The 15,478-nt window shown below is 45.6% G+C and overlaps 1 protein-coding gene across 2 annotated transcripts in view; it reads left to right on the plus strand.

Moving 5' to 3' along the window:
• Positions 1-1,001: 1,001 nt before the first annotated feature.
• MPHOSPH8 (M-phase phosphoprotein 8) overlaps positions 1,002-15,478 on the plus strand; it is a 38,793-nt gene continuing 24,316 nt past the window's right edge. The window contains exons 1-4 of one of the 2 annotated variants that reach the window (XM_039516018.1): positions 1,002-1,243; positions 6,157-6,312; positions 8,670-9,521; positions 14,953-15,058. In XM_039516018.1, coding sequence (XP_039371952.1) covers positions 1,088-1,243; positions 6,157-6,312; positions 8,670-9,521; positions 14,953-15,058 — 1,270 coding nt within the window. In that variant the 5' untranslated portion in view covers positions 1,002-1,087. The remainder of the gene's footprint in view (positions 1,244-6,156; positions 6,313-8,669; positions 9,522-14,952; positions 15,059-15,478) is intronic. The other variant, XM_039516007.1, reaches the window with a different exon arrangement.

The raw sequence follows: 15,478 nt of genomic DNA on the forward strand, positions 1-15,478 counted from the left end.
AACACACTGGAGATTGCACTGAGGACCTCCAGAGTTGAACAGATGAGTCGCTAGAGACTGTGTAAAAAAGATGGCTTTGTAGGTGAAGCTGTAACAGTCACACAACCTCTGTGAATTCAACCCTTTATGATCAAGATATTAAAATTGTGTCAAAACAATGGGACTTTGTGTGGGGCATTGAAGGAGAGGCCCTCTGAGATCAGTATACCACACCCCCTTGGCTCCTATGTTCACATCCTGAAGCTGTTTATACTGGTCTGAAGCCGACTGCCTGCAACAAACTGGTCAATCCTCCTCATAGCTGAAAGGGCCAAGAGCTTCTCTGCTGCTGAGGCAAGTGACCAATGAAACCTTGAGAAAGGGCCATTCCAGTATCCTACTGGTTGTGGCAAGTTAGAACCTAGCCCGAGATCAATCCGGTTTGTGCTTTGGTTGTTGCCCCGATGATTAGGATGATGATGAAGCATCGCACACTTTTAACACCGAGGATAATTAACCCTTGGAACAACTGACACAGGGCAGGGGTTCTCCATCTCTAGCCATTTTAAAGTAAAGACCAGATGTTTTTCTCAACCGTACGCTCCAGCTCCGACGGGAAGTCCGAGGTCAGACAGCCCATCACCGTGGTCGCTTGGGGCGGACCGGGAGGCAGGACGCAGTGGTCTGCCGCGGACACTCCGGCACGGCAGGGAGGGGCCCGCTGGAGGAGGGGACAGAAATGCCACATCAGCCCCGCCCGCGGCTCATCGCCCCCGTGGCTGCCCGCGGCCCCTGCCTGCTCCCCGCCGCGTTCAGACAAACAGGCTCCGAGCGCCGCCGCCGCCCTGCCCACACCCTGCGAGACCCGCTCCCTCGCCCCTCCCCTTTGCGCCTCTTCTCCTTATTGGCTCTTCCCTGCGGCGCTATCAATTGGCTACTTGGACCTGTCACTCTAAACGCCTAGCGGCCGCTGGGATTAACCCGGGGGGGCGGGCCTACGTTGCGTTTCGGCTCGCTGATTGGCCGCAGAGTTCGCGTCACGGGGCTACCCGCCTGGTTGTGGCTGTCGCTGCGCTTTCCGCTGTAGTCGCTTGAAATTCACTCCAATATGGCGGCGGCCGGGAGTGGGGAGGAGGTGGCGGCGGCCGAGGCCGAGAAGGAGGAGGCGGGTTCTGGCAAGGCCGCGGGCGATGCGGGCGGCGAGAGCGAGGAGGAGGAGGACGTGTTCGAAGTGGAGAAGATCCTGGATGTGAAAACGGAGGGGGTGGGTGATTGAGGGGAGCCCCGGCCCGGCGGGGGCGGGGGGAGCGAGCGAATGAGGGGAGCCCCGGCCCGGCGGGGGCGGGGGGCGCGAGCGAATGAGGGGAGCCCCGGCCCGGCGGGGGCGGGGGGAGCGAGCGAATGAGGGGAGCCCCGGCCCGGCGGGGGGGGTGGTGGAGCGAGCGAATGAGGGGAGCCCCGGCCCGGCGGGGGTGGAGCGAGCGAATGAGGGGAGCCCGGCCCGGCGGGGTGGAGCGAGCGAATGAGGGGAGCCCCGGCCCGGCGGGGGTGGAGCGAGCGAATGAGGAGCCCGGCCCGGCGGGGGTGGAGCGAGCGAATGAGGAGCCCGGCCCGGCGGGGGTGGAGCGAGCGAATGAGGAGCCCGGCGGGGCGGGGAGCGAGCGAATGAGGGAGCCCGGCGGGGCGGGGGGGGAGCGAATGAGGAGCCCGGCCCGGCGGGGTGGAGCGAGCGAATGAGGGGAGCCCGGCCCGGCGGGGGGGGAGCGAGCGAATGAGGAGCCCCGGCCCGGCGGGGGGGGTGGTGGAGCGAGCGAATGAGGGGAGCCCCGGCCCGGCGGGGGGTGGAGCGAGCGAATGAGGGGAGCCCCGGCCCGGCGAGGGGGGTGGTGGAGCGAGCGAATAAGGGGAGCCCCGGCCCGGCGAGGGGGGTGTGGAGCGAGCGAATGAGGGGAGCCCCGGCCCGGCGGGGGGGGGGTGGAGCGAGCGATTGAGGGGAGCCCCGGCCCGGCGGGGGGGGAGCGAGCGAATGAGGGGAGCCCCGGCCCGGCGGAGATGGGGGTAGGCAGTGTATGAGAGGAGAACGGGCGGGGTGGGGTACTGAGTGGATGAAGGGAGACCAAGACTCCTCATCTTTCCAATTGTAGCAGGAGCTAGCTGCTGTTGTGGAGCCCTGCCGGTTACCTCTTCCATTCATTCCCTTCTCTTTTCCTTTCCCCCAGAACCTCCCTGACTTCCTCCCTTCTCCCACAGTGCCTGCCCCCCGTGTCACTCTTGTCTCACCTCTCCCTTGGCCAGGCATTCCTCGCATTCCTCTGTTCTGCACCTGAGTCCTAGATCCCTGGCTAAACTAATGTGAGGGGCTGTGAGGGGAGCAGCCAATTAGCTGATGCCTTCAGGTGGGCTGGCTCCCCATCTCTTCCCCTCACAACACACATGCTTTCATTTTTAAATGCTATAACCAAAGGTAGCAGGGCAGCATCTCGCATAGGCTTGAATTTGGGTTTCTGTTCTTTTTGTTTCCACCTTCATGGGCCACTTATAACTCAAGCTGCTTGAAATACTTTGCTTTAAGTACTTCATTTAGTATAACTGTCTCTACCCAGTTGATCAGTTAGCCTGGGATCTCAAGCTGGGAGAGTCAAACCCTTTCTTTATGGCTACATGTAGTGGTGAAACTCTTCTGTGTAACATGGAGTAAAGGCACAAAGGAGAATCCTTTTTAAAGTGACACCAACAGAAAATTGTTCCTAAAATACACATAACGCCCAATATAACATGAATTCGGAGATAACGCGGTAAAGCAGCTCTCCGGGGGGGAGGGAGGGGCCTGCGCACTCCAGTGGATCAAAGCAAGTTCGATATAACACAGTTTCACCTATAACGCGGTAAGATTTTTTGGCTCCCAAGGACAGCGTTATATCGGGGTAGCGGTGTACTTTAATTTTTGAGTCCCAATCATAAAACCATCAGAGACATACAGGTGCTGATATTTGAGGTTATATGGATTCTTGTGGATCAAGTTTGTCTGGGGTGATTTTTTGTTTTTGTTTTACTTGGGCTATAAGCCCATGAAAACAGTGTTGTATCTTAATGCTTTTATTATATACCTCTAATATAAAATATGGCTTTCTGTAGCTTTGGATGATAGAATTATTTAAAAAAAAAATCATGCTGACCATTTTCCCCTGGTAGTTGCAGTGGTAAAATACATTGTGAAAATACCCATTTCCTGGATCAGTGGTTCACTGGGATAAGATTCTGACAAACGTGGTCCTTTAGTAAATGTATTTTCTCAATGAACACATTGTTTAATCCATGTTGAGCTTCCAGTTGTTTCTGAATATAACTTAAATCATGTAATCATCAAAAGTATTCTAAGTTCTCACTGCTGTTGTATGAAGTTACTTTCCTTGTAGTGGTTTCTAGGTAGTTTTCATGGATCCATTTGGGATACAGAATCTCTCAGGCCAGGAATACAATATTAGAGACAGCAGGAATGTCTTTCACAACTTGTTAGCCTTTCTTTGAAATGCTGAGCTACTCTTGTTCTACACATAAGCCGCTTCAACTCTGCGGCTGTTGTGCTTCAGTGAAGGTGCTATTTGTATGGCACATAGGACAGTGGGACCCCCAACTTGGATGACACCACTAGATGCTAATACAATACAGAACATTCAGGAGTCTCCTAGAAATGTTGTGTCTCAGGCTAAGGAGATAACGAAATACCTGTAGGTTCCCCTTATGTATACTGCTTTACACCATACTGTAGTTTAGTCTTCTGTATTATTCCATAAAACTGCTAATATACAAGGTTGCAAAGTGAATTGCAAAATTCCTTAGTAAAGGTGGGCAGTCTTAACTCTTCCCTCTTACTATATGCATTATAATACTCTTTAATTACATTATCATTTCTGATCTTTCCATAAATGCCTCACTTACAGATTTTTGAGGGTGCTCAATAAATGAGGCAGGGATGCAACATTTAGAAATAACTTTAAAAGTGAAAAGTGCACAGTAAAATTGCTATGGCATACAAAAATAAAGTCTCTAGGCAGACTAAATTAATCTTTAAATGTGTTAAACATCAATTCGTCTATTTTCATGAATTATTTTAACCTTTAATTGCTTCATTCAATACATGCTGTTCATCATGTGCTCTAAAGGCCAAATTATGTTCAGATACTCTAGTGTAATAAATGTAATCCCACTGACTACATTCAGTAGATTGAAGCATGCTCCAGAACCCTCAAGCTTGGTCAGCACTAGGCATTCATTTTAGTATTGCTGCATCCCTCAGGGATGTGAATTTTTCACACCCCTGAGAGATGTCACTATACTGACTTAACTCCTAGTGTTGACCAATGCTAGATCAATGAAAGAATTCTTTCATTGACCGAGCTACCACCTTTTGGGGCGGTGTAGTACCTACACTGGCAGGAGAACCCCTCCTGTCATTGTAGTCAGGGGTGAGCAAACTATGGCCCGCAGGCTGGGTGCAGCCCGCCAGCCGTTTTAAGCCAGCCCTCAAGTCCCCGCTGGGGAGCTGGGTCTGGGACTTGCACCCCTGTAGCACTCCAGCTGGGAAGCAGCGTTGGGGGCCATTCCACGTGGCTCCCGGAAGCTGCGGCATGGCCCCCCTCAGGCGCTCTAATAGGAACCGCAGGGGCGGTGCCTGTGGACAGGGCAGCGTGTAGAGCAGGGGTCGGCAACCTTTCGGAAGTGCTGTGATGAGTCTTTATTTATTCACTCTACTTCAAGGTTTTGCGTGCCAGTCATACATTTTAATGTTTTTAGAAGGTCTCTTTCTATAAGTCTATAATATATAACTAAACTATTGTTGTATGTAAAGTAAATAAAGCTTTTAAAATTTTTAAGAAGCTCCATTTAAAATTAAATTAAAATGCAGAGCCCCCTGGACTGGTGGCCAGGACCCGGGCAGTGTGAGTGCCACTGAAAGTCGGCTCGTGTGCTGCCTTCTGCACGCGTGCCATAGGTTGCCTACCCCTGGTGTAGAGCCTCCTGGCCCCGCCTCTGCATAGGAGCCGGAGAAAGGACATGCTGCTGCTGCTTCCGGCAGCCACTTAAAGTAAGCACTTCCTGGAGTCTGCACCCCATAGCCTCTCCCTGCTCCCCAACCCCCTGCCCCAGCCCTGATCCCCCTCCAGCCCTCTGAACCCCTTGATCCAAGCCTGGAGCACCCTCCTGCACCCCAAGCCCCTCATCCCCACCCCAGAGCCCACACCACCAGCTGGAGCTTCTCCCCCCCCAGCCCACCCCAGAGCCCACATCCCCAACTAGAGCCCTCAGCCCCTCCTGCACCCCAATTTTGTGAGCATTCATGGCCTGCCATACAACTTCTATTCCCAGATGTGGCCCTCGGGCCAAAAAGTTTGCCGACCCCCAGTGTAGGTTGTGTCTCCACTGGAGCGCTAGAATTGTGGGCCATAGCATCTGAAGAAGTGGGCTGTAGCCTATGAAAGCTTATGCTCAAATAAATTTGTTAGTCTCTAAGGTGCCACAAGTACTCCTGTTCTTTTAGTTGGTATTCTATTGTTATAAGTGTGATTAATCACTATTATTTTTTAATCATGATTTTTTTTTAGTTAATCATGTGAGTTAACTACAATTAATTGACAGCCCTAATTTGTTTTTATTTTTTTACTCCACCATGCTCTTCAGTTCAAGTGCTTCTGGGCACATGTATGCTGCAGTGTGAAGCCAGGAAAGGAAAAAACTGAGTTCTTGTAGCAGACTTCATTTTTGTGAAGTTGAGTAGTCGATATGTGTATCCCATCCAGATATATCCTGATCTAGGAAAGTGATTTGTTCATCATTGTAATATGAAATTGCTAAATTTGTTTGGAGAAGCAGCAAAGAACTTTGGCAAAACCAAATGGTTAACAGAAGTTTAGTGAACTGCTGTAAGAAATAAGTCTTATACTCACTGTACTTACACAAAAGAGGTTTTAATACTTCAAACTATAAGAACATGTTTGCATGAATGATTATAGCAAAACACGGCTCCTCTCACTTTTTAGGAATTAACATTTTCATCCTATAAAATGACATTAGACTAAACCATTATACATGGAGGTTCACAAGAGCACGTCGATACTGTAGAACCCCCCCCCCCCCCCGCATAAACTCTTGTTTATTAAGTACTTTTTGCTCTCACAGGGTAAAATTCTGTACAAAGTGCGGTGGAAGGGATATACCTCAGATGATGATACCTGGGAACCAGAGGTTCATCTGGAAGACTGTAAAGAAGTGCTGCTTGAATTCAGAAAAAAAATCGTGGATAATAAGCCTAAGCCCGTTAAGAAGGACATACAGGTATGTCTGCTTTCCCCTCACCTTCCATTAAAGACGTCTTTCCCTTTTTAGGCCTTATTTTGTGGTATTAAATGTTCCATGGAGTTGTGTGCAGACTCTAAAATATAATCAAAATTTATTTGTAGTAGAGGCCTTTATTATTGTGATGACCATTGCTTGCTTGATTGGGAGTTACTATTAATTAAAGCTTGGGTAAGATTACGAAAATCTCTTAAATTAGGGGGGAAAATGCCGTAAGTGCCCTTTTTGGCCAACCTTGTGAGGTCCTTACATTTAATTTGATGGCATTTCTCTGTATGTAACGTGATAACTTGTGAACCTAGCATCCGATCAATTCCAAAGTTATTGGGAATGTGCAAGGCATCAGTGGCCAGACCCTTATTGATTTTTGGGGAAATTGGAGCCCTGCTCAGCCTGCTGCCGGCCCAGGATTCCATCCATCAAGACTGGCAGCGGGCTGAGGAGGGCCGGCGGCGGGGACCCCAGGCCAGCAGCAGTGTGCCACAGTAAATCAGCTCGTGTGCTGCCTTTGGCATGCGTGCCATAGGTTGCCAACCCCTGGACTAGAGATTAATTTTGTATTTTTGAAATGCTTACTTCTCAGTCCATATTGTGAAACAAGGTTAACTAGATTTCTAAATATTTACATAGATTGATAAAGCAGTTATCTTCTGAAAGGTAGAATTACAGATAGGAACTGTTCTTCTCATTAAAAGTAACAGTTGTGTCTATACCAGTGGAATAATTGTAGGCACAGAATGCAGAATCTGTTATCAGTCTTACCACCATTTTCTTCTGTCTCTTGTAGACTAAGCTTCTGCAGGGAGGGCAGCAGGAATGGAGACCATTATGGATAGTCTTTTTAGTTTAAAGCACTGCGCTGTTTTGCTCTTTTTTTTTTTTTTTAACCTCAGCCTTGCTATTATTGTTTGTCTTAAACGGTTTTCTGCATCAGACAGGGAATGAATGTACGTCACCCAGATTCATCTCAAAGTTCAATTTTAAGCCCAATTGGGGCTAGTTAAATGGTAAAGGGCCAGTCTAATCAACATTCAGCAGGCAGTTAAATGAAAATCTTTTTACCATCCCCACACCGAAACCCTATTCTCTTCCAGTGAGAACTCTTTACTCACTCATTCTTTGAAGCAGTACTTTCCCTCCCTGCCTTGTTTGGATGTTCTTTGCCCAGTAATCCCTGGGATTTTTTCTTTGTTCATGTTTAATTTATATTATGTTCAATGGATGATGGGCACATGAGTTTTTAAGAGTCTCTTATAGGGTATGTCTACATTGCAATAACACCCTGCAGCTGGCCCATTTTGCTTGACTTGGACTCATGGGGCTCAAGTTGCAAGGCAATAAAATTGCAATGTAGATGCTGAGGCTGGAGCCTCAGCTCTGGGATCCTCTTCCTCCTTGCCGGGCTCCAGCCCACACCCAGACGTCTACGCTGCAATTTTATAGCCTTGGGATCTGAGCTCCGCAAGCCCAAGTCAGCTGATTCAGGCCAGCCCTGTCTGTTTTATGGCAGTGTGGACATACTTTAAAGCACATGGGTAACCTACAACAGGTTTCTTTGGAATCTTGTGCCTTACGTCTGGAGAATCAGTAGATCACCTTTGCAATATCAAGTTAATTAGACCATGTCTACATTATGGGTGCTACAGTGACACAGCTGCAGCTATGCCACTGTAGCGTTGTAATGTAGACACTTTCTACATTGACAGGGGGTTTTCCCCAGGGGAGGAAATCCACCTCCCCAAGAAGCGGTAGCTAAACTGATGGAAGAATTCTTCTGTCAAGCTAGTCATTTCTACACTGGTGGTTAGGTCAGTCTAAACTTTAAGTGTAGACCAGGACCGACTCTTGAAGCAAGAAAGAGTCCAGAATCAAGTTTATGCTCTATTTTGCTGCTCAACATAGCTACCCAGATACATCCTGTCTGTTTTTATTTTGTTGTTTTTCCTCCATGTGCCTGTGGATGCCACTTCTAGAGGTAGTAGCTTGAGTAAGGGCTTGTCTGCACAAAGAATTCGTTCACAGCAAACAGGTGTGAATTTCCCCTGCACTATTCTGCCATGGACTGTCTGTCCCTGTGGAATCTGCTGGCATGCATTAAGTTTGTTAATGCACTTCGATCTAGTTCCATTTCAAAGAGGACTTAGTAATGGTCAGCTAAAATGGGAATAACCACTACAAACTGCAGATGTTTAAAAATTTGAAATCTTGCATTACCCTGGGTTTGGGCACTATGGATTTAAGCATGTATAACACTGTTGTGCACTGAAGTACATAAATAATAAAGTTTAATTGGGAAAGGAGGAAAGAAATGTTTTCTGTTTTTCTTCATTTTATAGAAGCTGTCTTTAAATGACGACTTATTTGAGGCAGAATCTGACAGTGACTTGCAAAGTGAAGCAAAAGAAGACACATCACCGAAGAAGAAGAAGAAAAAATCAAAAGATGGCGAGGATAGGAGCCCAGATGATCTGAAAAAGAAAAAATCAAAGTCTGCAAAATTCAAAGAGAAACCCAGACTGGAACGTGAAAACTCCTCAGATAGTTTGATTTTAGATTCAAAACCAAAGAAAAGAACTTCAGAAACCAAGGAAGATTCAAAAGATCCTAAGAAGCAGAAGAAAGAAGATTCTAAAGAATTCAAGAAAAAGAAGGGAGAAATTAAAGATTTAAAGACAAAATGTAAAGAGGATTCTAAAGAAAATAAAAAGTTGCGAAAGGAAAAACATGGTGACCTTCAGTTTGACTCCGAGTCAAGCACCCTAGATGATTCGTTTTCTCAAGCAGCTGACAATGAAAATTCAGACTTGTGTTCTGAGGGTAGAGAGGAGAAACAAAAGATAAAAAGTGGAAAAGAGAAATCTGAACAGGAAATAGTTATGAAGGATTCCATTGCTGACAAGCAGCCAGATGGGTCAGCAAGTACTGAAGAGGACAGCATTGAGCTTAAGGTTAAAAGAAAAAAGAAGAAACTTAAAAAGGCTGAAGATTACAAAGAGGAAAGTAGAAAAGTGGAAACAAAGGACACCTATTTGGAGAAGAAAAATATGCACAAAAAACAAAAAGCTCAAGAAAAGACTAAAGCTTCTGCAGAGTTAGACAAAGTTTCACCTACACCTGCTCTAGTCCAAAAAAGTTTGAAATTGTGCACTGATGAAAAAGGACGCAAGTCAACTGATTCAGTTGGGGAGGTAAGCAGTGTTATGAAATTTGAAAAACAAAGTTTAAATCAGACACATTATGCCAGGGACATACTTCAGACACCTCAAAAGTCTACTGTTTCTGATCGCAAAGACAAAAATATACTTGGGAGAGTTAATGAGGCTAAAATGAAAGAGAAGCCCATTGCACACTCTATAGGGGAGACTCTGTTTGAAAATTTTTCCTTGTATACTGAATATAATAAAGAAGGGAGCATGTTAGGAGAGAAGCATGTCTCTAAATGTGATCTGAATGTGGAGGACATGTCAAAGGAAAGGCAATTTATCAAAGGTAATCCTAAAACTGTTCAAAAAGTAAGTATTGTATATTAAGTTAGCTTGTCTTTTTCTTCTGTTTAGTCTTCAGTAGAGTATAAATCTCTCCGTAGGTGCTGACTTAATGAGTTGCTGGGGCATGCTCGAACCCCTGCTCTGCCCCAGGTCCTGTGCCCACTCCACTCCTTCCTCCAAGCTCCCACCCCGCTTCTTCCTGTCCCTGCCATGCCCTCACTCCACCTCTTCCCCTGCCTCTTCCTGCCCCCGCCCCCGCAGCTGATCTGCGGCAGGAAGGAGTGGGAGGAGCTGATTGACAGGGCTGCCGGTGGGCAGGAAGTGTTGGGGGGGGGAGGCACGACCTGCAGTGCTGCCAGTGGGTGCTGAGCACTCACTGTTTATTTTCCGAGGGTTTTCCAGCCCCAGAGCACCCATCAGGGCTGGCTTTAAGATGTGCGGGGCCCAATTCGAAAGACCTGCCACCGAAATGCCGCCGAAGACAGCAGCAGTGATTGAGCTGCGGTTGAAGATAGCAGCAATTCGGCAGCAGCTCAATCGGCCGCCGCTGTTTCCGGCGGCACTTCGGCGGAGGGTGAGGGGCCCAATTCCCAGGAATCAGGGGAATTGCCCTAAAGCCAGCCCTGGCACTCTTGGAGTTAGCGTCTGTGAATCTCTCCAGCTTCCTGTTTTCAGTTGTTTGAGAACTGGTTAGATTTCATTCTAAACAACCCTTGTACTATCTGTTTTAGCCACTTGTCCGTTACCTTGCATCTCTGACCTCCTTCGGTTTGGCATTCTTCCGTTTATTTTATAGTAAGGCATTCAGCCACCTAGTGAGTGTCCAGTCATTATCACGCTATGAAGTGTTCTTATATGGTATGGCTAACATGCCATCTCTGTGTTTTTAAGTATGCCATTACTGTAACTTGTGTATTTTGGTATCTAACTAGGAATTGGAATCCTGAAATCACTTATAAACACGAGTCTCCCAAATAGATGTGCAGGAGGCTTGTCTTGTTAGAGTTTCTTTTGGTTATTTTTAGATAGAATGTAGACAATATAAAATAAAAATCTGAAATTAAGTATTTAAGACACGTACTCTTCAGATTAATCTAAAAACATTTCTGAAGCAGTTTGTGTTTCTTTGATTTGAAATACTATTATGTTCCTCACTGAGCACAAGATTATATTTTAAGGAGGATCTGGGGTAGAAAAGGTAAAGAATAAGTGTACAGTATTGGAAAAACTAAAATGGCCTTCTGTAAAAAATGCTATTGAACAATGTAATGTTGTTTAGCTGCCTGAGACCACTGTATTGCTGCTTGCAGTTTGTGCCCATAGCAACTTGCATTCTGATTGTAGCAAAAATTACAGACACAACTCCTCAAAAGTAACATTCTTTTCAGTGATCAGTAGCAAATATGTCTGTATCATTAGTTTCAGATGTGGTACTCTAATCAAGGTTATTGCATACATCCCCTGAGCACCTTTGAGTGGGGAAATCAGCTTCAAAAAGAGAATATAAATATCAAATGTAGATACTACCTTCAGAGGAAGAAAACAAAAGTGGAACTAGAGAAACAGAAACCATGTCCATACTAGAGTTTAATGATTGTGATGTCCATTCTAAACATGGTTAAGCCAAGCAAATTGGATGGGGCATAGCCGTATTTAAAATATTGTGGTTTGTTGTTTTTTGGTTTTTTTTTAAATAAGCCTCTGTTCTTCCTAGTCCTGTAAGCAGTTGCCTAAACGTTGTTAAAGACTGAGATCCTCTTCATGCTAGCTGGCTTAAGTGTTAAACCTTGTGTAAAACTTTTTCAGCAAATAGTTCAGAACTAGAAAGTATTCAGACAAAAGTAAGAGAGACAAGGTGGGTGAGGTAATGTCTTTTATTGGCCCAACTTCTGTTGGTGAAAGAAGCTTATTCTCATCAACAGAAGTTGGTCCTATCAAAGAGATTACCTCACCCACCTTGTGTCCCAAATATCCTGGGAATGGCATGGCTATAACTATACAGCATTCAGACAAAAGTTACACAGGCTGTCAGAAATAAATTTAAGCAAACAAGCTCTGTCTAAACAAGGAATTTGGATGTTTTTCAGAACAAGTCCTCTCTGAACAAACGTTGAAAACAAAACTCGTAGACAAGAAAGCATAATTGAGTCTGTCAGTATTTTTGTCTGATCTAAATTAGTACATCACTGTTCTCAGCAGCAGATCAAGAAGATTTGTCAGCAAAGGGTCAGTATCTTTTTGTAGTCAGGGCTAAAAAGAAAGTAGGTAAAAAGAGACTTGGTAGAACTGAGAGGAAAATGGAAGAGAACCCCCAAATGGAGTTGCTGTCTTATCCAGGCACTTATGTAGGAAATTCAAGTTCTTGGATATTTAACTTGAGATCACTTAGCACAAAGTATAAACATATACAAACAGGAAGTTTGCAAAGTGTGACTAGCAGTGTGTTATACTTACTGATCTAAGTAATCTGAAGATTTAGAAGTTCTAGAACAATAATGAGAAATGATCATGTGTTTGAAAAAGTATTCAGTTCCTAAAAATCTTTTAAAAGCCACTGCATTTGTATTACTGGAAACCCTTAAATCCCACCATTTGTACCTTCTGCAGAATCTAAAGGCCTGTTTGTCCCTTATATCAGGGGTGGGGAACTTACGGCCCATGGGCCAAATCTTTCCCACTGCTTAATTTCATCCAGCCCGCATCAAGTCTCCACGCAGTGCCATTAAAAGTCCACTTGTCTCCATGTAGCTCCTGGAAGCGGCTGGCATTTCCCTGCAGCCCTTAGGTGGAGAGGCAAGCAGGGAAGTTCTGTGTGCTACCCCTCCACCCCCAGCACTGGCTCTGCAGCTCCTATTGGCCAGGAACTATGGCCAATGGGAGCTGCGGGGGCAGTGCCTGCGGACGTGGGCACCACTCGGAGCTGCCTGGCCACGCTCTGCCTAGGGGCTGGACATGCCGGTTGCTTCTGGGAGCAGCGCAGACAAGAAGCCTGCCTTAGTCCCGCTGCTCTGCTGACCGGGGGCTGCCTGAGGTAAGTGCTACCTGGCTTGAGCCTGCACCCCGCACCCTCTGTCCCATGTCAGAAACCCCTCCCACACACTAATTCCCTCCCAGACCCCTTGCCCCAGCCCTGAGCCCACTTCCACACTCCAAACCCCTTGGCCCTACCCCGGATCCCCTTCCTGCACCCAGAACCCCTCATTTCTGGCCCCACCCCAGAGCCTAAGGGAAGCCCTGAGCCGCCGCCTCCCCCCCTGCCCCTGGGGTTGTCAGGCCTGTGACTGGTTTTGTTTCCCCCCCCCCCCCCCCCGTGGGTCAATGGCCCCTGATAGAAAAAAGGTTCCCCACCCGTGCAATACGTGGACTACTACTGCATAGTAGACAAGGAGTGGCAAGATTTTCATTGTTACATTTCCACTACATGGTTCCCTTGGGGACAGGGTTTGCCACCCCTTAAACGGCTCATTGTTCAGTGTACCTTTTCTGGTTCTTGTATTCCTGGTAGCATGACTCATATCTCTGTCCTTCCAGGAAGTCCTCCAGGTTTGAGAGGGGTAAAAGAGAGTGGGCAATACCCTGCCCCCTCCCACAGGATAGATCATGCCATAATGGATTTAGATTGGGGGGGGGGGGGCAGTTCCTGCCTCTCTCCCCCTGTCAGTGGCAACCTCTGTTGCTGCACACACCCCAATTTGGTTTGAAGCACCCTGAGCTGGTGAATGGTACATTCCTTTATTAGATTATTTTTTACTTGTGATTTGTGTCAAGCTCTTTTTGGATGGATATTCAATTAAGAATGTACAAAACCAGCATTTTAAATTTTTTATTTAAAAAAACCTACCTTAAATGTGCTAGTTGCATAAAAAATGTGATTTATTAAACAAAGGAAATATGATTTGTAGTTAGTGAATTGAACTGTTTGTTTCTAGTCACCATATTCAAGATTTTACAAGTAGTAGGAATCTCTCACACCAGGTTTTTTTTTTTAATTCATAGATTGGAAAAGGGAAACAAACTTTCCATTTTCAACTCTCAATTGGTTTCTTAACTCCGAATGAACTGGAAGTCATTGAACAGAACTAGTTGAATAAACTGAAATGCAGAAAATATTCTTTCTCGACCTGCAGAAGAGAGTATTGCTATCAAAAGCTGGTGTAATACTTCAGCAGACTCTGATTCCAGGGGCTTAGCCAGTGACTTTTACCAGTTCATTGTTTTGATTTTCTTTAAAACTTGGCAGAAAAATGTACTGCTTAATATTTTTTTTAATTAAATAGATTGATATCCTATGTTAAAGCCTATATGTATCTGTTTCAAGTTTAATTTTTAAAAATTAAATGTAGGTTTATTTTTTAAAATATAAAAATAAACCTACATTTCTTTTTAAAAACTAAAATGAAATCTGACTTTTAAATTTTTAAGTATTTTTATCCATCTGCACATCAAGATGTGAATGTTTTAATTGAGTAATAGCAAGATCTTTTTACTACCTGTGGCTTCCATCACACTTTCTGCTCGCTACAGTTTATTCTAATTTTAGACATAACACAAGAGGGGAAACTGTAAGCTCTTTGAAACAGACTCTGTATTTTTTGTGCTAGAAAAGCACCTAGCATACTTGGGGTATTGAAAGAACAAGAAATGTGGATGCTTATAGTTTCTAGTCTCTTCCATTATAAAGTCATCATAGTATAATTCACTGTCATGCTAGTATGTCCTTATTCTGTCCTTGTGCATGTTCAAACTCTGCTGCTTAAAGCATTGATTGAATAGTTCTAATTTTGGTGGTAATTTTATCATGTGAACATCTGTTCAATAGGAACTGGACTAAGGGCACTAAACACCTTTTATGTAAGTTTATGTACAGATCAGATGACTTTTTTTTATTCACTAGCAACCTTGTCTGGATTTTAAATTAGCAAATCAAGTGTGAAAGGCATTGTTTCCCACTATAGGTCACCTGTGCTGTTCACTCTCCATTTTATTATCACCCTGCTCTCCACACTAATCTGTTTACTAATGTTAGTGATGACTCTGGCAGAGAAATGCAGAACTCTGGTTCTTGGCAGTTGAAAACTGGTAATTTCACTTTAATATAGTATAGCACTTTAATTTTATCTTTTGCCTTCAGTACCAGGAAAAGGAAGTAAAGAAAAATGAAATAAAAGAAAAACCTCAGAAACGATACGACTCCGAAAAGGAGGAAAAAGGCAGAAAAGAACAGAAGGGATTAAAAAGTAAGTTATAATCAAGGCTTTTGCACAGTTAGAGAGAACAAAGAGCTTTTAGATCAGTGGTCACCAACCAGTTGATCGCAATCGACCGGTCAATCGTAGAGCCCACAAGAAGGTATTTCTCCGAGTACGGCACCCCCAGCCTCAGGAGGGGAGGCAAGGCTGCTGGCACTGATTGCCTGTGCGCATTCAGCAGGGAGCTCCGTGGTGGGGGATTAAAACAATCGGCTAACCAGCTACCAAGGGGAGTTGGGGCTGGTGCCTGTGAGCATTGAGGAGAAAGCGCTTCCTTGGCTGGGAGCGTAGACGGAGTTAGACAACAGCCCAGACCATCCCCTTTACAGGGCTTGTGGTCAAGCAAACAACCTCCACCAAGCCCCATGGCACGCCTGCCCACACAGGCTTTTCCCCTGGGCCGCCAGC

The sequence above is a fragment of the Mauremys reevesii genome, linkage group 1, assembly GCF_016161935.1.
Source record: "Mauremys reevesii isolate NIE-2019 linkage group 1, ASM1616193v1, whole genome shotgun sequence".
NCBI classification, from domain to species: Eukaryota; Metazoa; Chordata; order Testudines; family Geoemydidae; genus Mauremys; species Mauremys reevesii.